This window comes from Aphelocoma coerulescens, chromosome 9, assembly GCF_041296385.1.
Source record: "Aphelocoma coerulescens isolate FSJ_1873_10779 chromosome 9, UR_Acoe_1.0, whole genome shotgun sequence".
Lineage (NCBI taxonomy): Eukaryota > Metazoa > Chordata > Aves > Passeriformes > Corvidae > Aphelocoma > Aphelocoma coerulescens.
In genome coordinates this window covers 16,959,090-16,986,185 of record NC_091023.1, presented here as the reverse complement: position 1 = coordinate 16,986,185, position 27,096 = coordinate 16,959,090, and the positions used below count along the sequence as shown (strand labels likewise).

The window sequence follows — 27,096 nt, the reverse complement described above, 5'->3', positions numbered from 1 at the left end:
GTGCCCTGCACGCCCCTGCCATGCACACCCATCCCCGCAGCGCCAGGGATGCACCCTACGTGCACCCGGGCTCATGCACGCTGGGCGGTGAGGATGCTCACGTGCGTCCCAGGACCACACAGGAGCAATCCCCCCGCGTGCTTCCCGCCACCTGCACAACCGCAGCCGCCCCCCACGCGCGTCCCCTCCGCGCACCCCCCGGCTGCCGCCCTGCCCGGCCGCACGTGCGCAAACACCGCGGCACCGCCGGCGGCACCGTCCCGCTCCTGCTCCCGCCTCCGCCCGACGCACACCTGGAGCCGCCTGCCCCCTGCGTGCCCACGGGTGCCCACCCCCGCTGTGGCAAGTTCCTCGCCTCCGCGCTTGCCTGGCAGCGCACAGACCCGTCCGAGCTGGCACGTGGGGGGTCAGTCCTCTCCATCTTCCCTCCCCACCCCATTACATCTATCCATAATACCTGTCCTACACCTCAAGCCACCTGCACCTACACATTCCCCACACCCATACAAAGCCTGGCTCTGCCAGGGACACCCCCATATGGGGATGGCAGCCTGCGGGGCCACCGTCTGCTTACAGCGCTGCAGCTGGTGGACGGCATCCTGTGCTGGGCACTGTGCCCCCCCCTCCACGAGCTGTGCCAGGCTTGGCTGAGCCTCGCTGCCGCACACCATTCCCCCATGCCTCAGTTTCCCCAACAAGAAGCAGCAGGCACCCCCCCTCCCGTGGGTCAGGATGGGAGCACAGCCGAGCAAGGGGGGGTGTCATGCTGCCCCGGATGCTGTGGGATACTGCGCATTCCAGAGGGGAGATGCCATGCAGGGACCCCCTGTGCTCCATGTCAGCTGCCAAGCCATGCCCATCCTAGGACCATCAAGCTCAGCCAGGTGCCCCCCCCGCTCTCCTCTACCGATTGCCCCCCACTGACCCGCCGGCACGGCATGCCCGGGGCGATGTCCTGCCGGGGGGGTGGCGTGGGGTGCCTGCTGCCCAGCCGCAGGGCCCGCTGCCCGGTGCTGTCCGAGAAGCTGTGGGGCAGGGGGCCGTGCATTTCCTCCTCCTCCTCGGCGCTGCTCAAGCGCTGGTAGTCGCATCTCTCGCCCATGGCTGAGGCGGCGGCGGCTGCGGCGCAGCGGCGAGTGGGGGGCTCTGCGGAGACGCCCGCGTCTGCCTGGGGGCGGCGAGGGCTGGAGCCGGGTTTGGGATCACATGGCAGAAAGTTGCTGCAGTTCCGGAAAACAGCGAGAGGGTGAAGGTGACCGCGACGGCGATGGAGGGGAGGCGGGGGGGGGGGATGGATGGAGGGATGCAGACGAAAAGGGAAAAGAGAAGGGGGGCAGCCCCTTGCGCGCTTGTCCTCACCCCAATCCCAGCCTGGCACCACTGTCTTCCTCCCGGCGCGGCAGCCCAACCGCCCACCTTCTGTCCCTGCTCCGGCTCCTGAGTGGAGAGGTGGTGGCATCGCCGCCAGCACCAGCGCCGCGCCAGCAGCCCCCTTCTCCCCGCACCCCGGCACGGTGCACCAGGCAGCCAGGCGGAGGAGGAGGATGAGGGGGGACCATCGTCAAGCAGCCGGGGCTCTATGGCAGGCAGGATGGGTAGGGAAGCACCTGCAAAGGGATGGGGGGGCTCTGGCGCTGGCAGTATCCCCAGCATCCCTCCCGCTTCCCTGCGCAGGCAGAGGGGGATGGGATGCACAGGGAAGATGGCTGCTCCGCAGCGACCGGCAGCGCTGGCGCAAGCACGGCACGGCTGGGACAGCAGCCAGGCCCCGGGGGGTGCGGCTGGAATGGGGGTCCGAAGGGCACGCCAGGATCAATCCTCTCCCCCCACCCCGTCGCAGGGGTCTGGGGGTCTCCTAGACCTCTGCCAGGCGCTGCTGCACCTGGCACAGCCCCGAGCAGGAAGCCACCCCACTGGATGGGGAACCCCCACACCTGCACATAGGGACTGGCCTGTACCCCAACGCTGCCCAGCCACAGTCCCTCTCCCAGCCCCCTGGGCCAGAGCTGCAACTGGTTGAAATCAGAGCGGGGGGGCCTGCGGCCCCCTCAAAGATCTCTGTGACCTGCCTGTCCTTTGGGGCACACCACAGTCCCCAGGGACCAATTTGCACCTCATGCCAATGCCACGGGGCATGATTCTGACCCCCAGAAGAACCCCCACGACCCCTCACTGCTCCCCCCCCCCCCCGAGCCCTGAGACCCTGGTGTAGCCAAAGGAGTGGCACCAGGCTGTCAACGTGCCAAGGCAGGGGGCAAGAGTCTGTCCTAGCCCCCCTCCCTTCTCCCTCCCCCAGAGAAACAAACACCCCCAGTCCAGGTGGGCATCTGCCCTGGCTGAGGGGCCGGGCGGGGACAGCCCCTTGGCGACTCCTCCTGCCATACCACGGAGGTGAGCTCAGCCGTGGAGCCGAGGCGGGCCGAGCCTGCGGCGTGGGAGCAGCGAGCCGCCCCCGCGCACGGCCCGCCGGCGTCACCGCGCTGGCACGCCACAGGACGGTGACTGATGCACGTGCTATGCCACCTTCCCTCCGGACCCAGCCGCCCTGCGCTACCCCAAAACCCTCGCCAGCCTACCCCGTGAAGGCGATGCTGTGGGGATGAGTAGGGACGAATAGGGACGGCCCCTGTCCCCACAGCCCTGGGCATAGATTTGGGTCACACTCCCACGCGTCGGGTCCTCCCGGCCTGACCAGGCTTAACTGACACCAAAATGATTAGGTACCCTACAAGGAGACAAATGGCATCGTGCCCTGCCAGCCTTGACTCAGCTGCCTGCAATTCCCACCCTGCGGGGGGTCCCACCACAATGACAACCACTGGATGGGGTGCACTATCTTCTACCCTCCAGGGTGTGACAGCCACACTGAACCCAGTGTCCCTCCCCTCTGCGGGGACAACGGAGCTCCCCAGCCCTCTGGGACACCACACTTGGCCCCACATCCCTGCGACCAGTGCCACAGCATCCCCCATGCCCACCACCCCGCACAGAGAACCCCAGGAAGTGACAGGTCCCCAAAACAAGCTCCCAGAGGGGGACCAGGTCCCCCACTCACCTCCATCACATCACCCTGCTCACTGTCACAGCCTGCCTGCCACCTTCCTGCCACCTTCCTGGCAGCTGTGTCGCCTGGAAGTGATCTCATTGACTGCGGCTGCAGCAGGGCAGCCACACCGTCACCCCGGGCTGGCTCATTCAGCCCTTGCAGGGCCCCGAGGGCGGCCCCAAATTGTGGTGACATACTCCCCAGCCCGGCTGCCACGGCGCAGGTGTGCAGACATGCACACATCCACGCGTACAAACACATCCTGCTCCCCCCAGAGGCAGGGCTGCCGCCTGCATCCTGCCCACCTGTGGGATGCTGCTGCCACCCAGCTTCCCGGGGACTGTCCCCAGCCCCTCACTGGCCTGCGCCACCCCACGTATCCCCATACCAGTGGGTGCTTTACCTCCCTCAGTGCTGGCACCTGATGCTGCTTGGTTGGCCGGATGGAGCAAGCAGGAGGTCTCGGGGGGCCAGCATGAAGGACTGGGGACCCCTGTGGCAGGGGTGGCCGGGGAGGCCGAGGTGCCAGGCCCCTCCTCGCTGCCATCTCTGGGCTCCCAGAGCCTGGCCCCATGGCCTGATCCTGCCCCCCAGCACAGGGCATCCCCTGCTCTGAGCCTCTGCCTGCAGCAATGGCTGTCTGGGAAGGAAAGACACAGGCATGTGGGGCGGGGGGGGGGGCCCATCCCAGCACAACCCCAATCCCCTCCCTAAGCCTCTTTCCTTTGCTAAATCCGCTCCGCAGGTCGAGCTGGGGCGGGCTTAGCTTGTCTTGCACCTCCCAGCTCGCTGGCATGGGCGGCAATTGCTGACCCCATAGCTGATCCTCACCTCAGCCCCAAGCTCTCCCACCAAGGCAGGGTCACAGTGCAGTGTTTTGGGGGACAAACATGCAAAGCAACAGTCCCTGGCACCCTCATTGCTGGGGAGGTGGAGAGGGCAGCTGGCTTAGCATCACTGAGCCCTGGTGTCACCACCACAGTAGGGACTCTGCCACCCTGCCCTGATGTAAGGCTGGTTTGTGCCTGCCAGCAAAATGTCAGGGTGACAGGTGACACCGGGCTCAGGGTCCCCCTGGGGCGAAGTGGGAGAGGTCAGAATGGGTCTCCCTGCCTGGCACCCCCATCTGTCCACCCCAGATGCTCCAGACTTCCTGGGGGTTAAGGTATGGGAAGTCTCCCTGCATCCAGAGTCATGACCTGCTCTGCCCAGGCACTTGGAAGAGCCTTTGTGAACCTGCTCCCCAAGTGAGCTTTGCCCCCAATCCTGCCATGGAAGGGGGGCACCAGGATGCACCCTCAGCCCCTGGGTCCAACCGGCCCCTCCACCACGGGGGTGCTGCGAGCAGTACCCCCATCTCCACCCCAGTACAGGAGGTGTCCTTGGGCTGGGCTGCAGCTGGCACATAACAAGTTTGTCAGGTCTCAGGCCAGCCAGGCACAAAGCCACATCCACACAGCAGCATCTCCCCTTTGGGCTGGGAGCAGGCAGGATTGAGCTCTCATCCTCCCTTCCAGCTCCAGGGAAGCTGGAAGGGAGGATGAGGGCTCAATCCCCGCAATTCCCCAGCACCAAAGCAGTGCAGCATCCTGGCCAGACCATCCAGTATTTGCCGGTCATTAGCACTAACTGACAGCACCCTAATTAGCCAGGCTGCAGCATGAGCAGTGGCCCTCCCCCAGGGCTGCTCAGCAAAGGGATGAACAAGATTTTCTCCTAAGTCTTCCTGTCCTGGCAGGGGCTGTGCATGAAGCAGAGCCTCCTCCTGTCCCCCAAAACACATACAAGTGGGTAATGCGCCCCCGGACGCTTTGCCCCTGACAGCTGCCGTTCCTCATGGACACAACTGAAGTCAAAACTCAGGTGGCTCCAGGGGCAGGATGGGACATCTCAGGAGGAAACTGAGGCACGCTGAGAAGGCTGGCGTGCAGTTGGGTGGGACAGGCCTCGGCTACAAGCTCACAGTAGTTCATGGTCCCGTGGGGGCTGCTCCTCTGCCCGTGCGGGCCCCCCTTGCTCCGGGGAGGCTGAGTCACAGCAGTGGGACAGCAGGCTGGCAGCAGCCTGAGGAAGAGGCAGGCACCGCCAGCCCCCCCAGCCATACCCACTACACCCCACCCTGCACTAACAAATACCTGGCTAACGAGGCTCTGGTAGCTCCAGGGGTTGGTAACAGGTTGCACAGCCTGCACAGCCCCCACCCTGCACCCCCAGGCCTCGGCGCGGCCCGACGGGGGGATGCGGAAGCTGCTTCTACCCCCCCACTCCCTGCGGGGAGCAGTGGGCTCGGGGCTGGCAGCAGGAGCAGGGCCGCAGCCAAGGATGGGTGTGCTGCAGCCGGGGTCCATCTTGTACCCTCTCCCTAAAGAGGTGCCTGGTAGCGCAGACCTGCTCAAAGACACCCCACAAGGCAGGTCCTGTTTTTAGGAGACTTTTGCAAAGCCCAGTACCCAAAAACTTTGTTCAAAGCTTTGCCCTGAGCTAGCTCAATGAACAGCTGAGTAAGAGGGGGGAATGCACAATCTCCAGAGCCCACAGCACCTGGCAAGAAGGACGCCCTTTGCAGGGTGTTGAGCCAGTGCCGGAGCCCAGCAGCACCGGGACACCCCGGTGTGCCCGCTGCACCAAGTGGCCCCAGGGAGGCAAGGGTGTGGGGAAGTGCCAGCGCCAGGCTCTGCCCCAGCCTGTCCTGCCCAGACAGCCCAGCCCCAGCACTGCCGCCAGAGACACTGTCCCTGCCTGGGTTCCTCTGGCCACCTCCAAACCCCCTCCCCAGCTGCTGCTTCAGAGTGGGCAAGGGGTCATATCATGCTGGGGGAAGCTGAGCAGGATTCGCCTGGCAAGGTGGGATCCTTGTCTGGACTGCCAGCACCATCTTACCAGGTTTAACTTAAAACTTTTATTAAAAAAAGCAAAAGCAACAAAGAGCAAAAGTACCCAACGGTCCTGGACTGTTAGGAGAAAAACCTGCCACAACACGGCTGGATACGGCCACGGTGCTGCCTGCTGGGCCGGTGGTGAGAGGCTCCCCGCATCTCACTGCTGCTCGGGGTTTTGGCCGAGCACAACACCCCGAGGCGCTGGGCTGGCCCCGGAGGACAAGGATCCTCTGTTCAGTGCCACAGCTCCCACGAGCCCAGGGAAGAGGAAGAGCAAAGCTGCCTTTTCTCCAGGAAAAAAAAAAAACTTCCCCCAGCTTCCGCTGTGGTTTAGGAGAGTTCAAGGGCACCAGGCACCCACTCACACCAGACCCTGCTGCCTGCTTTGGCCTGGCAGCTGGAGCAGGACGTCGGGCATGCTGCCGGCCGGGACTGAGCAGTCCCGCAGTGCCTGGGCACGAGGGCAGCACCGCAGCTTGCAGTACTGCGGGGCACGGTGCCAACACACCAGCACACTCAGACGTCAATCGGGCAGCACCACAGTGCCAAGCCCTGAACCCCCCTGCCCCTCGCAGGACCCCCAAACATGGGGTCGCGCCTCGTTCCTTACCTCTGCGCTCACCGCCACTGCCACCGCATCCTGCGCCGGGTCTGCAGCGTCACCGGAGGGCGAGGACGGGCATGGCGCTACTCCACACAGCCGGCATGCCAGGCGGGACGAGCCCACGCACCTGCCGGGGCGGGGTGCGACGATCGACGCCGCGGACGTCCAGGACGCGGCTGGGATCACCCCCGGGGCAGCGGGCACCGGGCACGGGGTGCGGCCTCACACCCGGGCGGACCTCCTGCGGCTCGGGCGGTGTGCCGGGGTCCGCGCGCCGGGGTTGCCGCCGGGGTGCTCCTGCTCTCCCGGGTAGAGCTCGCCCTCCTCCTGCACTCCGCCCCGGGCCTCTCCCTCCTCCTGCCGGCCCCGCCGCACCCACCAGCGGGCGCGGGCCGGGGGACTCGCCGCGTCCCGCCGCCCCCCGCCGCGCTCCTGCTGCGCCCGCCGGGCCAGGCCCTGCTCCTGCCGGACCTTGGGGCCGTGCTCCTGCACGCCCCGCACCGCGCCCCGCGCCCGCCGTGCGCCGGGGCTGCCGCCGGCCGCCGCCGCCTCCTCCGCGCCCCGCGCCCGCCGCCGCGCCCGCGCCGCCCCCCGCTCCCGGGGCCGCCGCGGCTCCGCGCCCGGCTTGGGGCTGCCGAGGGCGGTGACGGGCCCGGGCCGCTCGCCCCACTCCTGCAGGCTCGTCCGCTCGCCCAGCGGCACCCAGTGCCACCGGCCCGCCCCCCCGCCGCCCCTCGGTTCCCCGCCGCCGGCCACCAGCTCCTGGCCGCGGGGCAGCGCCCCCAGCCCCGCCTCCTGCACGCCGCGGGTGAAGCCCCCCTGCTCCTGCACCCCCGGGGCCACTCCGCCGCCCTCCGGCACCGCCGGGCTCAGCCCCCCTCCCTCCGGCACCCCTGGCGCCCCGCTCGCCCCCTGCCCCCGGATGGTGCACGCGGCGGCGGGCCCCGCCCCGGCCCCGCACGCTGGGGAAGCCCCCCCGCGCCGCGCCGCTGGAGCTCCGGAGCTCCGACTCCGCCGCCCCTTCCTCCCCTCCTGCCCCCCCCGCGCCTCCTCCTGCCGCCGCCGCCGGGAGCCCGGACGGCCCCCGACCCGCCCCCGGCCCCGCTCTTAAAGGCGCCGCCCCGCCGCTTTACGTAACGGCGGGGGTGAGGACGGACAGACGGACAAGTGGATGGATGGATGAATGGATGGATGAGCACGGGGATGGACGCACGGACAGACTCACCACGGAGCAGCGCCAGGCCCCGGGACCGATCCGCTGCACCGGGGACGCGGGCTGCCCTGCGCTGCCCAAATGCCTGCTCCCAGGTGAGTTGGAAGGTGCTGTTCCCCGTTCCCTCTGCCCCGGCGGGGCTGGCGCTGCCCGGCCGCAGCAGGGCTCCCGCAGCCCCGGCCCGGCCTCTCGGGACGCTTTGCTCAGTTACCGCAGGGAGAGAGCCCTGCCAGGCGCGGGCAGGAGCTGCGGGAAACGACGTGCTTCCAACAAGTAAATCATCCCCGGGGGAAGAGGAGGGACCAGAGCTATGCCGGGACAGCCCATAAAGCTCGAGCTGGGCTCCTGGCGAAGCTGCCACTCACCCAAATAGTGTGACTTCTCGGGATGTGGTGTTTGTAAAGCACAAGGTGAGACCAGTATGAGGGAGGGGGGAGGACAGCAGAGAGAAACTGAACATATTTAAATGCAGACCCCCAAACCCCTGGGGTCTCACCTGAGCAGGCCTCTGGGGCTGAGGAGGCAGCTCCTGCCCTCCCAGAGCTCTAAGCAGTATCCACATCTACATTTGTACCTTGGCCCATGGGACCTCCAGGATGACAGAGAGCAGGGACAATGCAGGAGAAAGTGCTGGCTTCCTGGGACACAACCAGCCACAGGGCTGTCCAGCCACCTTCTCAACAGCAGAGACGCGCAAGGCCACAGCCAGGGGGAAACCTGACATTTCCTCCTTCTCCCATCCTTCACCTGTACACCGCAGGCTTTTCAGAGTCAACACTGTGACAGAGAGGCAGGAGGTAGGACATGGCCACAAAAGAAGGGGGAGGTCTGGGGGCTTGCATACAGTTGTACTCCTCCACCTCATTACCAGAGTCCTCATTCCAGTTGTCTGTGAGGAGGCAGGACTCAGCTGAGCAGCACTGTGAAGTTCAGATTTGCTACTGCACATCAACAAGGTGGTAGTGGAGCTGCCACATACCAGCCCTGATGTAGCAGGAAAACAGCCCCCCTCTAGCTGCCCAAGCTCACCCATGGCCACAATGCCCCAACAGCATCATGGCACTGCAGGAAGTCAGAAGAGAAGGTGAATGTTCAAGCTTCAAAATCTTTATTAAAGCAGACAGCAGGTAATCCAGAACCCCACAAGAGAAGCTGAGTGTTCAAGCTTCAAAAATACTTTATTCAAGCAAACAGCAGGTAATCCAGAAACAGTTTAGCACCCCACAGAAGTCAGATGCCAGCACTGAGCAAGGCATCCCAACATCCCAGTAGTCACGGCTGTGCTGCCTAGCCAGGAGACGAGCTTTGTCTTCTGTCTCTCTCTGCTGGCTATAATGCACAAGATTAAGTCTGATATCAAGATGCATGCAAACACCACAGTGAGGACTCCCAGACAGCAGCTCTTAGATGCCATCCAGAGAAATGTCACTAGGAAACACTAACACAGACAGGGCTGTAGGAAGTTAGAGAGTTAAGAGAAGTTAAGGAAGAGCAACAAGTTGCACAAGCCTGGGCATCAGGTTTCTAGAGAGGGATGAAAATCCAGCCCTCCAAGCTGGTGAGCACTGAGCTCAGTAACTAGGCTGGGGGCCGGTCCCTGCCCACTTCTTGTGGAGCTCCAGCTGAACAATGTTTTTTCCCCTCAAGGACTACTGCTGGGGCTGAGGTCACTCGCTCAGGTTAGGTTTAAATGCCAGATCAAACTGCAGAGTTTAGGTTAAAATTAAGCCGCAGGTTAGGTTTAAATGCCAGATCAAACTGCAGAGTACAGGGCTGGCAACAGCCACTGGGAACAGGCAGCACAGTTTAGCAGGTGTCACACATCAGCAGTGCTCAGTTTCGGGTCACACAGCAGAGCAGCACCATTAGAAAGCTGCCACTGATTTTCCTCCCTCCATGCAACACCCAAGGGGGCAAGACTGGAATTTCCAGGCAGAACTGGAGAGTGAGCAGCCCGTGCACACACACCAGCACCCTCCCAGTGCCACAGCAGGCCAGCCTCTCAAAGTTTTATGTGCACCCAATCCAGAGCAGTGACCAAAGCCCTCCAGACAGCTGTCAGCCCCAAGCCCTACATTCACCTTTAATTCCTCAGGTCTTTGTAACTGATTTGAAGGAAGCTTACTACACCACAGAGCACACAGTCTAACTAGCCTAGTTTCCACTAAACACTCAAGCACCACTCCCGTGACTGGAGGCAGGAAGCCAATTCAACACAGCACAGCTATTTGAAACGGTTCAGCCTATGGAGAAGGAAGAGTCTAAGGATGTACATAACAACAGACTGAAATTCGTATCTGCATCACCACAGGAGAGTGAAAAAATAGGACTGCAGGAAATTAATCCATGTTAGATACTAACCATCAAGCTTCGCAGATGACATTGCGTGATAAGCATAGAACAATTATGGGAAACACTGTCCCCGATAATTACGTACACCCATAGTGCAACATATGGAGGTCACTGCCTCCGATATAACACTGTGGTAGGCAAAAACTACCTTGTTCTTTACACATTATGGGAGACACTGCCCCCGATAATGTCAGTTAGGTTTCATGATACATAAGGTACTGGAAGTTTGCAGGAAGCTGCCATTTAAAAATCATGCCAATGCCTAATCTGAGGTACAGGGAGTTTGTGTGTGTTGCCACAGGTGGAACTAGGGCTACACAGCAAGGCCCTCTGCTGGGGCTGGGGCCAGGAAGGAAGCTGTGCTCCCTGTGAGAGCAACACGGCATCCAGAAAGGGAAGCAGGAAGAAGTCTGAAGCCCACAGAGGGGCACAGACCCTGCAAGGAAGCCAAATTTCTAGTATTGGAATTTCCACCCAGGTTTTCAGCATTTCAAGGATTACTTTGGAGTGCAACCTGGAGACTCACTACCAGGTTTGCACCTTCATTTTCTTCCAGAGGGGTGTTTTTGCCACAGAAAGCTTAACTGCTAGTTTTCCAAACTTTTTGAGGGGCTTGTTTTGATTATTTTGAATGCAAAGTTCCAGTATCATGTTTGATTGTAATAGCAGATGCTGCTTTATTCAAAAACGACAGTATAACTGTCATAATTATGGAAGGCACTGCTTCCGATAATTATCTTCTATAAAAAAACACACCATTTATAGTGAACACTGTCACTGATAAATAAATAAAGAAATAAATATCTCAGTGCCAAACAAGAGCCAACCTGCAAAATGACATCAGTCAAACAGGGTTCGGCCAACAAGAGACTTGAATTCACACAAGGCCCCTGAGCAGCAAGGTCTGAAGTGCCAGTCTAAAGCCATTTCTCAGTGCTGCAGGACTCACTGAGGTGCCAGCTGAGGATATAAAGGGGACATTGGATAATCTTTGGGTCATTTTCCCTGGGTATTGATACCTGCCTTGGCAGAAGCAAGCCTGCAAGATGTCACTGGGACCCTGCTGTTGAGTAAAGGCAGGCTGGGCACTTCAGAGCTTGCTGGTAATCCAGCACATGCGGGCTATTAATACATTGTTTAATTTTTGAACTGCAGCTCTCTGCAGCTTCCTGTCAGAGAAGGGATCCTCATTACAAGTGTTCAGAGGAATTCATTCCCTGTTTTGTCACTAGGTTTAGGTGGCCAACAACTGAAAGTCTAAATAGATGAGAGTCCTCCCCACTCAAGGTACCAGTTCAGGAAACAACTGAGCTCTTAGTGCTCAAGTACACTGGAGGCAGGAAACCCCATAAGCAGCTGTACATGACCAGTTTGGACTGTGGTTAGACGGGAGCCTGGTCAGAGGAGACTTTATGGTAATCTTAGTTCTGCTTTAAAACTGCCTCCTGTGAATTTGTCACGGTGAGATTTAAATTTTATGCTCAACTTTGGTCAAAAACATTTTGTTGCCAGAATATCTACAAGAAAGTAATGCCATGTTAGGGAGTGGGTTTCACTTAGGTTTCAGGGGATTTTGGTTAGATTTCACAATATATAAGGTACTGGAAGTCTGCAGGAAGCTGCCATTTAAAAATCGTGCCAATGCCAAATCTGAGGTACAGGGAGTTTGTGTGTGTTGCTACAGGTGGAACTAGATCTACACAGCAAGGCCCTCTGCTGGGGCTGGGGCCAGGAAGGAAGCTGTGCTCCCTGTGAGAGCACACAGCTCTCCTGTACCTTAGATGGGTAATCCAGATGTTTGCTGTGTCTAGATTTCGTTGTCCGTATTCCAGATATCGCCCACTAAAGCATTGGCAGCCCCTTTAATGGTCCAGGTCGCCAGGGCCAGTTGCTCTTTCAGCTTGTTCACATCCACGCTGTCCTTGTTGACTTCCAGCTGCTTCAGGTTCTCCAGCAGACTCTGCAGGGTGTGGGAGCCTTTGCCAAAGAAGATATGGCGGAACGGAGCATCTTTTGGTGAGAGGTATGGGGAGAGGAAGTCGTATTCCACCTGAGTAGAGGTGCAAATTTAGGGTTATACTCTCACCTCCCAAGTTTTCTTTCCTTATCTGCCCCAAGACAAGCTGCCAATCTCTGATCCCCACTCAGCCCTTTCTCACAGCAGCTCTGCAAGGACCAGACCCTCTCTCGTGAGCAAGTGCAGAACCCTGTCATGTTGCCACTAAGCAAGTGGAAGAGACACCAGTCTGCACAGTGCCCATGGCCCCTTAGGGAAAGGCCCATCCCAGCCAGCACTCTCCTCCTCTGTGAAGGAAGAAAAACCAGTTGAAGATACCCACCTTCATCATCCTGTCATTCAGGGATCTGCGGACAATCCTGTTTTCCCTGTCACTGTTTGCAATGTCTCTTCTCAGTGCATCTGCAGCTCGCTGGAAGTCTCCACGGGCATAAAACAGCCATTTCAAGGTCAGCCCCAGTGCCTGCAAGGGAGGAGCTGTTAGCAAACCTGATTTTCTTCTTTTGCTGCTCTCTTACCAAAAAGAAAGTGTTGTTTTTTTGTTTTTTTTTTTTTTTTGCCAGTTTAGCCAAGTAGCAGAACAAGTTCCTGGCAGGCTCTTCTGAGGTCACTCCCTACCCACAGTTTCTTGTAGACTTTCAGCAGAGGTGCAAATGAGATGCAAAGCTGCACTATGCTGTGAATGATAACCAGAGGAGAAACTGTTCACATCCACTTCCTCAAGAGCTCACAACAGCCAGATCAGCTAAATCTGTCTGCCACAGCTACTCTGCCTGCACTGCTCCATAAGGAACATCAATTCTGATCACACTTCACTACCCTTTTATGTCTAAAAGGGAAATATATCCATCCTGCTGTATCCACTGGCACAGGGCTTTATTAGCACATGGCCCCATGATCATCAGGGTGAATTCACAGTCCTTCTTACCTTCACTTCAGAATCAAAGGGCAAAATCTTTTCCTGGAATGATAGCAATTCTTCACTGTATCTATCGAAGTCCAGGAAGAGCTCATGATCATGGGTCAGCCTGAGAGCTATTTGTCCAGCAACTTCTGCAGCAGTATGCATGAGAGGATACAACTTGTCAGTCTTCGCTTTCAGGTTAGCCAAAGTATCCTGAGTAGTGCCCAAAAAGGAATATTCATCACCTTCCTACAAGAAAGGAGGTATTGAAGTTAGCCAAGAATGCTTTTCCAGTTAAGACTTTTTTCATCCCCCACCACAGGTTACTTGTTACTTCCACCACATCCCATCTCCCTGTGCTGCTAAGGAGCAAAGACTCAAGTGGCAAAACTTCAAAACACAGGGAAGGGAATGGAGCTCCTGCATCTCATCCCTCACAGCTTCCAGCGACCAGCAGGATGTTCTGCTTGTTATTTAGACACAAAGACATTTACCCCCTCAGAGTTCACTGCAGAAGTGTAGGTGGGCAAATCTCACCACCCAGTCTGGTGTTTGCAGCAGTCTCCAACCCTTCCTGTCAGGGTAACTCAAGTATTTTTGTGAAACAAGTCTGACACTAACAAACCCCAAGCATTCCTAAGAGAGGGAGCTGCTATCACTAAGGCTCCCAGCTGCACACCTGCAGGCTGCTGGGCTGATGTCACCCCAAGCTGCTGCAGCAGAAGACCCGAACAGCCCGAGGTAGTACTTGCTCTGGGCAATGATATTGCTTCCACAATGCCCTCTGATTGGTGACCAGCAGGCTGTAGAACAGCCTTTCAATGGATGCAGCAACAGCTTGACATCTTCCTACTGCTTTTAGCTTCGGATTCTGAGCCTCCAGAAAAGCAAGTGACCCCTCTCCCCAAAAACCTGCAAGTATTCAGTACTTTGCAACAGAGACTGTAGGCCAGCCTTGTCCCAGGAGCAGCTGTGACAGCAAGTACTGCCACAGCCACCAGGTTCAGAGTCTGCACCTCCTCCCTCTGAGAGGCTCTCACACCAGGAAAGCACACATTACTTACATCGTAGAAACCAAAGGAAACCACTGGGATTCCTGAGTAGGCCAGAAAAGGGAATGCTGCATTATCCAGATCAAGGGGAACCCTGCAGAAGATAAGCACTGAGTAGTTACCAACTGGTTTGGGCACCCCAGGAGAAAAGCTACAAGCTCTACAACTGAAGCTCTGAGCCAACTGGACTACTCTGCCTAGACAAGACTGAAGGAGCCCCAACCAAATCTCTGGATCTACTTGTCCATTCCATTGGACTTGGCACAAGGCTCTTCTTGTCCCACAGGGAGGTGTCTGAGCTGCCTCAGCCAGTTTGGGGCAGCAGTTAGTGCTGTACTGTTCATGCTTGCCTGACCCCACATCAGAAGGTAGAGCCCACCCCGGACAGCAGTATGACACTCAAGCAGAATCTTTAAGGTTTGCTCCTCTATGGAGATCTGCTTTCCCCAGGGGATGGATGACAATACTTACACTCTCTTTACCCAGTCAGAGCCAACTCTGCTATACAGGTATCTCGAATCCATTGTGGGGTCCTTTACCTGCACAGAGATGACAGTCAGTGCACTTGTTCTGACCTCTGCTTGGGCTTCCAGGTCCATCCTGGAGCTTACACTGCTGTGCAGATGCCAGAGTCAGGTGTGCTCCCCTGACCTTTCTCCACACAGGCACATCTGCCACTGAACTGTGGCATTTGCTGATTTTAGATTCTTCATGTGTGAACTGCATTTCCCAGAGCCCAGCTGATTTCAGACAGGGCTCTTCAGAATATCCCCAGTTTTTCTCCTACATGGGTCCTTCTCCTCAGAAGGTATCCAGTGGGGAAAGGGACCCAGCACAGCTCTGTCTGCTTTCAGTTCCTCCTAAAACCACAGTCACCTTGATCAGACCAAGGCCCTTCAACTCACCCTCTTCATAGTTGTCTCCAGCAATGAGTAGAGCAATGGGCTAGCAGAAATCTTTATATGTCTGGAGCCTGCAAAAAATGAAAGGGTATTTGACACAGTGGCACAATCAACCACTACTGCTAGAGCTGCCCAGCCCTGATCTACAGCTACAGCTGCCAAAGGATCGTCAAAAGGCACAGCACAGTCTACTGCAATTTAGCAGAGCTGACTCCTCATGGCTTAGGCTGTATCAGCCTTCCAGCTTCAATGACAGCTGGAGAATAAATGGACTCACACCATTCTTCAGCCAAACACCCACCAGCCACCTCTGGCACAGCCCCCATTCCTAGAGGGATGTCTGCTCAAGCTATTCTAGTCCCACCCAATTTCGAGAAACTCAAAGAGTAGCAGGTTACCCAGGACTGCAGTATCCAAGTTGATGTAAGTGAAGGCTTTGGCATGCAGCGTGGTGGCGTACCCCTAGAACAAAATGAGCATTTTAATAAGATGAGCAGTAGCAAGCCAACACCGAGATGTTTAATGCACAGGAATAACTGCACAGCCATCCTGCAGAATTCTATTAAACAGACAATACCTCCAGCCACTCGGTAGCACCCACAGCTCCATACTCTCCCGCACTCCAGCTAGCAAAGATAATGCTGCGCCGTGGTTTGTAGTCATCTGTAAAGATAGAGAGAGACTGAGATGTCTGCCCTTCCCCCATGGAGATGCAGATTAGCACTGCGGGCCTGGGATGATGAATTGCCCGCTCCTGAGACAGCGCTGCTGCAGAGAAATGTGCACACTGCATGGACACTGTACCCTGCCCCCACATGCTGCAGAACTGCGCAGGAGAACAATGCTGTCTGCATTTCCACCCTGTTCTGTTTAGCTGCCCGAGCCCAAAATTAACCCTGGAGACAAGTGTGCTCACACTAAGTGCCACCATGCAGTCCCCACTGTTCCAGCAGGTCAGACACTTCAGAGTTTTCCCACTTCAGGCCTGGCTGTCCAACAGACAGCTCAAGTTTAAGGTTTGCGTCATGTGTTATCCAAGGACACTCTTGTATTTGAGCCATACCAGATACAGGCAGGCAGTCCCTTGGAAGTGAGTGCTCACTGCAGACAAGATGTATTGGACAAGTAACAGCTTCTCAGGAAGCTTTCTCAGATTCCCTACACCTTCTAAAGGACTGCTCTGCAACTGGGCTTTCCAGTGTTAACACACACAGAGCTAGACCTGCATCACCTCCCACCGTCGTGCTTTTGTTCACAAATATTTACCATTTTTCACCATGTCCGAGATCACACGGGCAAGTTCCAACAAGATGGCAGTGCCAACACCAGCCTTGGCCGCTCCTGGCCCCCAGGAGTCTCTCTGGGCTCCGAGCACAACGTACCGATCTGTAAAGGAGACAAGATCAAGACCTGAGCTGCAAGCTTCAGATTGCAAATGCCACTTATGAGAAGAGCAGCTTTCAGCTTCTGTACTAGAAAGAGAGTCTGCAGTCTGATCCCTGAATCTGGCACACTGAGTCCTTTCATTTAGCCTTTCCCTGGCAGCACAGTTCAGATTTCTCTTTGATCCTCAGGGAAAGGCCTTGGTTCTGCCGAGAAAGAACTGTTGTCTGTCTGGGAGCAGCTGTCACATTCCAATGACCACAGAAGAGGAAGGGTTCCTCTCAAGATTGAGCCACAATGCAGCTGCTGTTACCTGGTTCTTCAAATCCCTTGATAACACCAAAGATGTTCAGAATCTTCCTGTCCACCATAACGTTGTTCACAGCCAGTTTCACTGTCATCTTGCTGCTGCTGCTCACTGTCACCTTACATCCCATGATACCAGATGTCCACTCCTCAAGGCATTTTTCTCCATCCATTTTTCTGAGAGAAAAAAGAAGATCCTTTGAACTCGTTATCCAGCTCTGACCTCATTTAGCTATTGTGTGAAAAATGCACACCTGCAACTGCAGGTGCAACCTTGTTCAGGGCCTGCCTAGGAGAGAGTTTGCAGTTCTGTACCACTAATTATGCAGGGAGGGGTAGAATGCAGAGGCCGAGAGGAATCCAAATCTAGATTAAGTTCAATCTTTAAGACACGAGACACCGACACAAGTGACACTTCTCCAGCTAATTCCAGAACATGCTCCCTGCCACACACAGCAGAGAGCAGCAGAGAGCTCTGTCTCACAGCACCTCAACACCATCCTCACTCCTGCAAGAGGCCACAGCACCTTAGCCTGCAGACAGGAGAAACAGTTACCTGAACAGTGCGGCTGCTGCTTGGCTAGAGATAGTCTGAACAGGAATGCGAGGTAGTCCAGAAGATTCCACTGGTGGGAACTGTGTGTGATTGAAAGAAGGGAAGCCTGGGGTGTAAGGGTCTCCAGTTCCAAGGTGGGCCTGTGAAAAGCAAGAGGAGTTCTCAAGTGTCACCGGAGTCCAACGGTTTTCACCTACACAAGGGCACTGCTGAGCCAGAGGCCTGCGGGACTGCCCCAGCCAGAGAGGTTCCTGGCAACAGGGGAGCCAGTTGCATACTCACATGTCCAAAGGGGACAAGCAAATCTGTGTTCCTGTAATCTGAGGGACCCAGGTACATCAGGACACCAACTGCTCCTTCCTCTCTGGCATTTGCAGCCTGCAGCAAAGAGAAACATTAACTGCACATCTGCACTGCAAGCAAGGGGAGTCCTGGCAAGAACATGGAGTAATGGTGTGAAGGGTTGTGCTCCTCAGTGCCCAACTCCACAACAGATTTTAACAGCTACCTGACAGATACATAAGGCAGCTGAATCCTAGCAGCTCAGCCCTGCTCCAGGCAAACTGTGTCTAACATCCTTTTGAACAGTTAGGACACACTGCAGTGTCTCAGTCTATGATTCCTTCAGCTTATACTTGCTCCTTGGAGCACCTTAAAATTTAATATTATTTGATTTTGATTATCCTCCATCTGTTTTCCCAAAATGAGGTTAGTTTCAAGACAAGCAGCCACTGGAGACTCATCTTCACATGGAAAATGGAGGAAGACTGGACCAGCCAGGTCCCTGTTTAACACACCAACAACCCAGCTCTGGTATGCCACTAGTACAAACACTCTTGCAAGGCTAGACATCAGTTTGAAAAGTGGGAATGGGATTGGAGAATCAGTGACCACACTTCTCAGAAGCACTTTCCAGCACTGCCTGTGTCAGATGCCTGCAGACAGGCTGAGTCCAACTGCAAAGGGTCCTGTGCCCCAGCCCTGCCAGGAGCACCCATCTGAGGGGCAGCTCTGGGTCAGATATGGAACAGGCTTGCGTACAGAAGCACTTGGATCCTTTAGGCTGCTTGGCTATTTGGTTCTATTCTTTACAGAGGGAACACTAGAGCAGCATGCAAGGCCACCAGCTGGACACACAGTGCCAGCACTGCCACTTGGTCCAAGGGAACAGTCAGCAAGGGCCCAAGCGAGACACTGCAGCCAAGCTTTGAAAGTATCTGGCTACAGCAGCAAGAGGTGCCCTGGAGGCAAGGCTGTCCTGCTTCTAGCAGCCTTATGGCTGTAACTAGTGATATTAGCCAGCTCTGCATCCTGGTGCTCCCAGGCTGCCTCCCTCTGCCTCCCAGCCCCACCACTCCAGAGTCCTGGTTGTTGCAGCAAATTGCCAGAGGCCAAGAAGAACGGCACCATGAACAGTAACAAGCTCTGCTCAGCCTCAGTGTCCAGACCTGCACGTGGAGCCTTAGTGCAAACAAGCAAGACCAGGCCTGCAGAACAATCCTACATACATGAGTTCTACACACCTGAAGAAAGACATACCTCTGTGCCTCAAAGACTAGGAAGCATAGCTTCCTGTTGCCAAGTATGGCCAGCCTGTGGGGCAGCCACTGCTTACCTTCTCAGCAAGGGTTATATTTCCAGCTCTGAAGATGATTATAGTTCCATTCATTGGAACACCCATTCTTCGTATCCGCTGAAAGTCCTCTTTCCGTCCATAGTTCACATAGATGGGTTTGCCCTGGAATAGAAACACTGGTTATGAATGCAGCAGTCCTAGGTCAGTAAGACACCTGAAACAGCCTGCTGTTAACAGTAGGGAGCTGAAGCTCAGCAATGCAAACTGATCCTGTCCAACATGCCTGTTGGAGCAGCACTTCTGCCAAGGCTCTGTCTGGATCCCAGTGGGGAAGTTTAAAGTTACTCCTGCATCTTGCTGCAGTAAGAATACATGGGCCCACTCCTCTCCCCACTCTGACCACCCACCCCAGCTCTCTTAACTGGGGAGGGCTTTATACACTCCATATCTTAAAGGGACTTATTTTGGACATATTTTTCTACGCATGCAGACACATTTCCAGGGTCCTCCTGGAGTCACTTACAGTAACTGTGTCGCTCTTGCTGTACGCCACATATGCATCAGGACTCTCCAGTAACTGTTCTGGACCATCTTCTATAATGAACACTTGGTTGTTGCTACTGTTAAATGTAGAGAGACAGCGTTATACTCTCACACGAGAATTTAATTAACTCAGTATTCTGACTGTATTCAGTTCATGCTCTAACAATTCTGATCAAGTCAACAGAGCCTGAAACAGGCAGACTCATCCCAATACTTCCATGCAAGAATCTCTGGAGTTGGTCAGAGACATTAATGAAGGCTGATTTCTAAGACAAGTAGCAGAAAGAATCTCTGCTTCCAAGTCTCTCAGTCACCTCCTAAGAGAAGCTAAGCAAACTCATTTCCCCTGACAAAAAAGGGCCAAGTAAGACATGAGGGTGCAAGATGTCAGACAACACAGTGACTGCTGACACCCTCCTGAGCTACTGGAGGAGCCACTGCCAGGTGTGCAGCCCTGTCTGGGTGACAAGACAGAATTGCCTGTACCAGCATTTTAGACACAGGGAATCTGCCTTTCAGCTGAGTTTTCACTCAAGTTTGTTTTCTCTCCAATTCCTAAGCATACTTGGGGGAAACAGCTGCCCCAGGAAACATCCAGAGTGCTGCTACCAGACCCTCTGGATTTAGAAAGCCTGAGAAGAGGCAGGAGCAGTTATTGCTTGGCTAGATTGAGGTCATCTTTGCAGAGTGGTAACTAGCTCACAATTTTCACATCATTTTAAGCAGAAATCACATGTTTGCTCAAGACTGTGGGTATCCATGCTATATGGAAGGGATGTGCATCTCTTCATTAACATACCTGCCTTTATCCTGCAGCCTGATGTAGTGCTCATCATTCCACACATCATCCAAGCGGAAGCTGGTAAACTGGTCATGAATGTAGCTGGCAGTGGTCTCATCTTCAAACGTGCCAGCTTCAAAAGAATTCTTACCTTCTCTTAGCCTGTGGGTAACAGATATACATGCAGTTTAGGCTACAGCATCAGGGTGCACTGCAGCCTGCAAAGCCATTTAAGCCTGTGTTTAACACACCCCATCCTACATCACCTGTAAGGCCCTTGATCTGCAAATGAGCTCGAGTTCTGCTCACAGGCCATGCCTCTCCCAAAGCTCTAGCTAAGCTTTCTGGAACTGTTACCTCAGGTTGGCCTCAAGACGTCCAGCTGACAGTTTAGCTGACAACATGTTTCTGAGATCAGGCCAGTATAAGATACGTGGTACGGGAACCTCTTCCTCCTCTGTTCCATCATCTGAGAAGTAAGATGCAGTAGGAGTCATCTCGCAGTTGCCACTTCCATCCAGACACCTGTTAACCCTCTGCATTCGTCCACGGTAACTCAAGTAGCCGATGAGAAACCCTGTGAACAGAACAGGTATTTTTTTGTGCTGCAGAAAGATGACTGAACCAGCCCCCCACCACACAGCTCCATGGTTAAGACGCATCTGCTCTCACACCATTTTTGACAGGCTGGCTTACCCAACGACAGACAGAATTATGCAGCCTGACATTTTGCCTGAGCTGGCATGTTTTAAGGGGCACTGTAAATCTGACCTTGCACTTGGCAGAGTCCCTCCAGCACCACTTGGGAAGGAGAACGCTCACTTTAGGCCAATGGCAGTGTTAGAATCCTTAAGAGACAAGTACCAAAGGCTTTACTCATCTGTTGACCCACACCTCTACAGAAGTGTTAGGTGTTAATGGAGGGAAAACCAAAGCTTCCACATGGACCAGTTTTCCCTTTAGCTAAGTCACAGTTCCACTGTCAAACGCCACAATTCTTTGTGCCAGTGCTGTACCTTAAGTCTGAGCTAGACATATTTAGTGACAAGAGGCTCCAGCCTGGATCCCAGTTGTTGAATTTCCTCCCAAAACAATACAGATTCAAGTTTAACAGCCTTGGATTACATACAATACCAGAGTCCACTTCATGCAGCTGCCTCCCACCCTTCCTTACCAATCAAAAGGAGGAGGACAGCTGCCATGACTATGAAGCAGAGGTTCTTGCCATTCCTCCGTGGAGGAGGCATGCTGGCATGCAGGTGCTCTGGTCTCCCAATTTCCCCTCCTTCCTCATCATCAGCAGCCAGCTTCATCTCCACGTGGCTGTTGTCTCCATCCATTTGCCGGGCAATGCTGAAGCGCGTGTATGACGTTGGCTCGCCACCAAACTGTGTGGAAAGGCAGTCATGTGATGGAAGAGTTGGCTCCACCAGCCTACAGTCCTTGCAGCCAGCTGCACCTGTGCTCCAGCCCAAACACTGCTTGTCCATCTACAGCTGCTCTAAATGCAGGGAGCGTTTGGTCTGTCAGGAAGTCAAGCTGGATGCTTTAAACACAGTTAAGACTCTGACCCAGTCAGGGTCTCCAGAGTCTATTTAGATTCCATTTACCCTGCACAAGTTTGGAGCCACACTGATCGGAGTTTAGCCTGGAGTCTGTTGCAGATATGAAGCAGCCAATGGCATTGGCATTTCCCACGTGACCCCATGGCTGAGGTTGAGTCAAACAGAAACTCTTGGTCTTAATCAGCAGAACACAGATCTGACTTCAATGAGTACAACTTGCACTTTGATGAAGACAGGGGAAAGGGAAGGCAGCCATTCATGGCTGTGCCTTTGAGCCACATCCACTTTGATGTAAATACTCTCATCCAGCACCCGGATAATTTTGTATTAAACTGCCTAAGGCTACCCTTAAATTACACTACTGGTAGTGTTACAAAGCAGCTGGGCTGAAGAGAGATGACCCATGGGCAGCGTGCTACCTCAGCTAACGTGAAAGCTGAGGCTACGCCTCTCGCGCCCACCAACGGCTGGCACTGTTTGACAGGTTTTTACCACTGCCCCAGCAGTTTCCAGTCTGGAGCCCACTTTTCTAAACAGGTGCAAGGCACAGCCTCCCATAGAACAGCAGCCCGTGGACAAGGCAGCTGCTCAGATTAACTCAATTCCAGGCATAGCCAGGCACTGGCTGAACCACTCAGCTTCCATTAGAGATGCTGAAATTGCCTGGTTGTGCTGGAGAGTGGAGTGAGACTGGTTAAAGGCCAAAGGAGCAGCACTCCTGCAGCCCTCTCCTCTGTACTGGAGAAGCAGCTGGTGACAAGCACACAAGCCCTGTTACAAGCTCAGTGGCTCATCCACAGTTCTCAGCTCACTCCCAAACTACATGTTAGAGCTGGAAGTGAAGAGACCAGATATCTGCTTGCTGGGGCAAAAGAAACCAATGTCATTTCAGACCTGCAGTTCCACTCTGGCCCACGCTGCCCACAATGAAGTGACTGCCTGCTCAGATTTTGGAAAGGGCAATGCTGCAGTCTGTCCTACCACTCTTCCTGCTCAGCTGCTCCACAGCTTGGCTTCCCTCACACTTGAGGCATGTCCTCACACAGAGAACATGCCCCAACCCCACATATCCTCCATTCTTGTTCAGAGACCAAACCACCATACTCACAGTCCTAGCCTCGGGTCATTTCACAATCCAAGCTCTCTAGGACTGGCAGGCTTGGCTGAACAAGTTCAGAAGTCCCTCCCCCTGCACATTTGTTTCAAGCACAGGTTGCTTTCAAAAGCTGGACTTGAGGTTGAATTCCCACCTCCCAAGTAACAATAGAACACATGTTGATTGTCCCAGTAGCATTTGAACGGCTTCCTCTGCAGCACTTCCCTCTGCAACTTTGTTCAAGGCCCGCCCCCCCCTTTCTTACCAGTTTTCTGAGAGACCCAAGACATGATAGCAGTTAATGATAACCCCACCAGCAATGAACCACTTGAGCCACTTCCTTATCATGGCCAGCTACTTGCAGTGACATTTGGCTCACCAGCCACACAGCAGCACCTAATGCTGCTTTGGATTCATCATCTTCTCCACTACTGATAAGTAGTGATATTTTTTTGAATAAATATAGCTCACTACTGATCAAATATCTTTCATACAGTTCCATCAACACAGCCACCTGTTGCACAGGATAGCTATATTCAATTCTACAACCAGTGTATGTTCAAATAGATAACAAACTACATGGAAAAATATAAAAATAATATTATACAATCTCCTACACGGATGTTGTTGAACCTTTCTTCTGCAGTATCGTCAGTGCACCAAGGGACAAACAACATTGGGGTACTACATCTTACCAAGTTAGAGATTGCTGCTCTGGCATGGTCCATTGCCTTCTGGATGAATGCAAACCAACTTTACCAAAGTCCTAGAAGTTCAGAATATAACAAGTCAGGTCAGGCTGTTCCCCTGCCCCTCTGTTACACACCTGAAGCCAGGCACTGCCAATAGTGCACTGCTTGCCCATGGATTTTCTGTGCATACTTCCACCTAAGTCACTATGTTGGTGAACCTCCATCAACCTTCAAAGCAACCTAAAAGTTCCCACAGCAATTATAAGCTCCAATGAACACATCAACTCTTTCTTTGAGCTTTGGGCATGGTGACATGTGTACAAATGGGGAATACAGTCTCCAGTGGCTAAGTTCAGCCAAGGGTCTTATTAATGGCGGGGACATCTCCACTCAGGGAGTGCTGGCAAGAGGCATTTACTCAGCTGTGACAATGGCCTCTAGATATCTAAAGTTCCTGGGGTCTGTCTCAATGACAGGAAGAGTCCAGCTGGAAGAGAGAAGTGGCACAAGGCCATAAGGCAAAGCAGCACAAACTCCAACCCTGACAAAACACTTCTAATACGAACATCCCGCCTAGATGGCTATGTTCTCTACCACTTTATGAAGGCAATTTCTGTTTTGAAAAGTCTCTGAAAATTGCTAAGAGCATCTCCCCAAATTCATTTCAGCAACTTTTAAAATCTTAACTTCTCTGTAAACAGCGAACATATCTGAAAGCTAAATTGTAACTTATTTACTTCTCCATTTCTTCCTGAAAAATGTTCGTAATTTAGTGAATGACTAGACAGGTGTTGAGGTTGGGAGTAAGCAACCCCAGTATGCCCTGAAGCAGTGCTGCTAAGAAATGGCTCTGCTCTTCAGGTGCACGTGGATTAGCTCTACACCTGGGAGCTCTGCAAGGTTTTATTTGGACAGCAAAGGTTAATAGTGGCCATTGCTTATTTCACCTTTTATTTAGGGGAAGAACACATGGCAGTGAAACCCCGACAGATTTGAGAAGCCTTTCCCAAGTGACAACCTGAGGCCGCAGGCTCCCACCAGGGCACGAGTGGACTGAGCAGATGGAAAGGTCGCTAGAAGCAAAACCCGGGAAGGCGCAGGGAAGCACAAAGGGCCTGCGGGCAGCGCACCTGGTAGGGATGCTGGCCGGGTGCGCGATGCCTCCCCGAGCCCCTGCGGCCAGGCCCCAATCGTTCAGAAATAAGGCCAAAAAAAAAAAAAAAAAAAGAGAGAGAGAGAGAGAAAAGCGAGCACGTTTGAGCAGCCGCCCCACGGGGATGGGCGGCCCCGGTATCGCAAACAGGGCCCGGCTGCGGTGCCCCAGATAAGCGGCGCGGGCGATACGCTGCCGGCCGCGGGCACGTCTCCCCTGTGCCCGCCGTGAGAGACGTGCGGGGCCGCGGCGGCGGCGGGGCCGCGCTGCGCTCCCCGCCAAGGTCAGCGGGCACTGCCGCATGCAACGCGGCCGCGTGCCGCCGCCCGGGGCCCCTGCGCCTGCCGGGGCCCCTGCGCCTGCCATCGCCCCTGCGCCGCCGCCGCTTGCTTCCCTCCCTCCCTCCGCCCGTCCATCCCGCCCCGCTTCCCGGCCTCCCGCGCCCGCTCACCCGCTCCGCCGCCGCGCCGGCTCAACTAAGCGGCCGTGCCGTGTGCGCCCTTTCGCAGCCCGGCGCAGGCCCGGCCAATCGCCGAGCGCGATCATATTTCGCCACAGCTGGCCCCGCCTCCCCGCTCCCCTCCACCCAGCACGGAGCCGCGGGCACGTCCCTGCTGCGCCTTTGCTGCTGATGCGGGTCTGCGGCGCGCTGCCCGCACAGCTCCCCCACGGGCTCGGGCGTGTGGCTGCTGCGTGCCCTACCTGGCCCTGCTGCGGGGAGGGAGCGTAAGGAAGCGCAGAACCATAGAAGAGACCTCCAAGGTCATCCAGTCCAGCCATCAACCCAGCACCATCCCCATAACCCCCAAACCATTAAACCGTGTGATCCAGCACCAGATCCAGGCACCTCGTAAACACTTGCAGGGTGACCCCATCACCTCTCTAGGAAACCTATTCCAGTGCCTGACCACCCCAACAGGGAAAAATTTTTTTTTAATACCTAGTCTGAATCTCCCATCTCAGCTAAAGGCCATTTCCTCTAGTACTCTCCCTGAAGGCATGGTAGAAGAGCGGTTCCCTCCTCACGATGACCTCATTCCTTTATAAAGAATGAAACTGCATTCTTTATAAATTGCCTTTAGGTGCCCTTGGTACGGTGGAGAAGCCACTTGCCAAGTGGCATGTGTTTCACTGGGTGCACACCAAGTCTCAGCTTCCCCTCAGGAAGGGCTGAAAGTGGGGCAGGGAGATGAGGTTAACACCTCTTTGTGGGAAGGCATGCTCGTACCGCAGTAGAAGAAGGAGCAGGTCACAGATTCAGCATTCCCACCTCTCAGCATTTTGAGGGATGAGGGCAGGAAAAATATTTTCCTCCCTGGGTGGTGCAAACCAGACACAGGACTTGCTCTGGCTTGGGAAGCTCTCAGCATCCTCAGGTCCCAGCAAGTCACACATGCTCAGGGCTGCCTTTGTAGATCTGAATGGGCAGAGATGCCCGGGGTGCCTTTCCTTTGTGTTGAGCTGCACAGATTGCTATTTTATTTGTATGATGGGAAGCATGGTAGGTATTATGACTTCCAGCCCCTAAACACAAGAAGTATGGACAGCCCACATCAGGACACAGGCTGCCTGTGGCCCACTGTGAGAGAAGGTCACTACTTCCAGCCTCAGTCCTTCAGCTCAGGGCATCCCTCAAAAGCATGTCACAAGTAGGGAACGCTTCAAGGTTCATGTGTGAGCATGTTCTGCAGTACTGTGCTCATTTGTCCCTTGCTCATTAGAAAAATAAATCAGTAGGCCCAGATTATTGCCTCAAATCCTCTCCCAGGAAAGAAGGATAGGAGCAGAAAGATTGTAGTTTGGCAGAACACATGATTGTAAAGAGGATTATGTTTGGTAAAAAGCAATACATTCCTGCTCTGATAGAGGGGGGATTAACTAGACCTGAAATTCAGTGTGGCTGTCTGGAGACAAGTCTGTAAAGCGTCTCTCAGGCAAGACGTGCTGGTGGACCTGCCAGCTCTGTTTAGCAGAGGAGGTCTGAGCCAGGCTCCAGTGCCCAGGCTTTCTCTTCTCCAGATTCATCCCTCCCCAGCTGTGGTGATGCCAGTCATGGGAGGGAAAACTATTGTCACTTGGCATGTGACTGAACCGTGGGACATGGTGCTGGTGGGTGCCTTGGTGGAAGCCCAAGGTGTAAGAGGGTTCTGAAAGAGTTTAGATCAGTCCTGCAAGCTGGATCCTCTGATCATTTCTCACTGCAACAGTCTGGATACAGCCTGCTGCACAGGAAAGTGTAACCCGGGGAAAGCAGTCCCAGCTCTGCCCTGTTTTTTATGTTCCCCCTGGGCTCCCCCCGCCAAGCCCTCACCTTCCAGCAGCACCTTTACCTGTGCACACCGTGCCAGGCGCAGGGCAGCGATTCCACACCGAGGTCCCGCCGAAGGAGGGGCACCTGCAGGAGAGCTCAGGCTCGGGACGTTCCCTGGAGCAATGCCGCAACTCAGGCAAGCAAGGCGGCAGTCGGATTTATTCC

At 55.1% G+C, this 27,096-nt stretch overlaps 3 protein-coding genes across 9 annotated transcripts in view; all 3 read right to left on the bottom strand.

Moving 5' to 3' along the window:
• LOC138114735 (uncharacterized) overlaps nucleotides 1–3,570 on the bottom strand; it is a 4,632-nt gene extending 1,062 nt beyond the window's left edge. The window contains exons 1-3 of the mRNA XM_069024559.1: nucleotides 3,056–3,570; nucleotides 1,360–1,607; nucleotides 926–1,220 (exon numbers count right to left, since the gene is read on the bottom strand). Of these exons, the coding sequence (XP_068880660.1) occupies nucleotides 926–1,220; nucleotides 1,360–1,559 (495 nt within the window). The 5' untranslated portion in view covers nucleotides 1,560–1,607; nucleotides 3,056–3,570. The remainder of the gene's footprint in view (nucleotides 1–925; nucleotides 1,221–1,359; nucleotides 1,608–3,055) is intronic.
• The window catches only part of TNK2 (tyrosine kinase non receptor 2), a 25,638-nt gene extending 13,704 nt beyond the window's left edge, over nucleotides 1–11,934 (bottom strand). The window contains exon 1 of one of the 2 annotated variants that reach the window (XM_069024550.1): nucleotides 11,871–11,934. The gene's annotated coding sequence lies outside the window, so the exon portion shown is untranslated. Of the gene's footprint in view, nucleotides 1–6,535; nucleotides 7,023–11,870 lie in introns of those variants that run through there. The other variant, XM_069024549.1, reaches the window with a different exon arrangement.
• On the bottom strand, nucleotides 8,834–27,096 carry TFRC (transferrin receptor). Of its 6 annotated transcripts, none has more exons than XM_069024554.1 (19): nucleotides 26,951–27,077; nucleotides 23,471–23,541; nucleotides 21,289–21,502; nucleotides 20,472–20,691; nucleotides 20,133–20,276; nucleotides 19,314–19,410; nucleotides 18,830–18,952; nucleotides 17,497–17,592; nucleotides 17,215–17,354; nucleotides 16,666–16,835; nucleotides 16,236–16,355; nucleotides 15,547–15,632; nucleotides 15,368–15,431; nucleotides 14,973–15,040; nucleotides 14,539–14,606; nucleotides 14,080–14,161; nucleotides 13,040–13,264; nucleotides 12,434–12,574; nucleotides 8,834–12,144 (listed from the first exon to the last, which is right to left on the bottom strand). In XM_069024554.1, the coding sequence occupies exons 2-19, from the start codon at nucleotides 23,501–23,503 to the stop codon at nucleotides 11,902–11,904; spliced, it is 2,334 nt and encodes a 777-aa protein (XP_068880655.1). In that variant the 5' UTR covers nucleotides 23,504–23,541; nucleotides 26,951–27,077; the 3' UTR covers nucleotides 8,834–11,901. The 6 variants fall into 6 exon arrangements, with proteins under 6 accessions (XP_068880655.1, XP_068880654.1, XP_068880656.1 ...); XM_069024553.1 differs by lacking the exon at nucleotides 26,951–27,077 and adding an exon at nucleotides 25,072–25,173; XM_069024555.1 differs by lacking the exon at nucleotides 26,951–27,077 and adding an exon at nucleotides 24,598–24,617.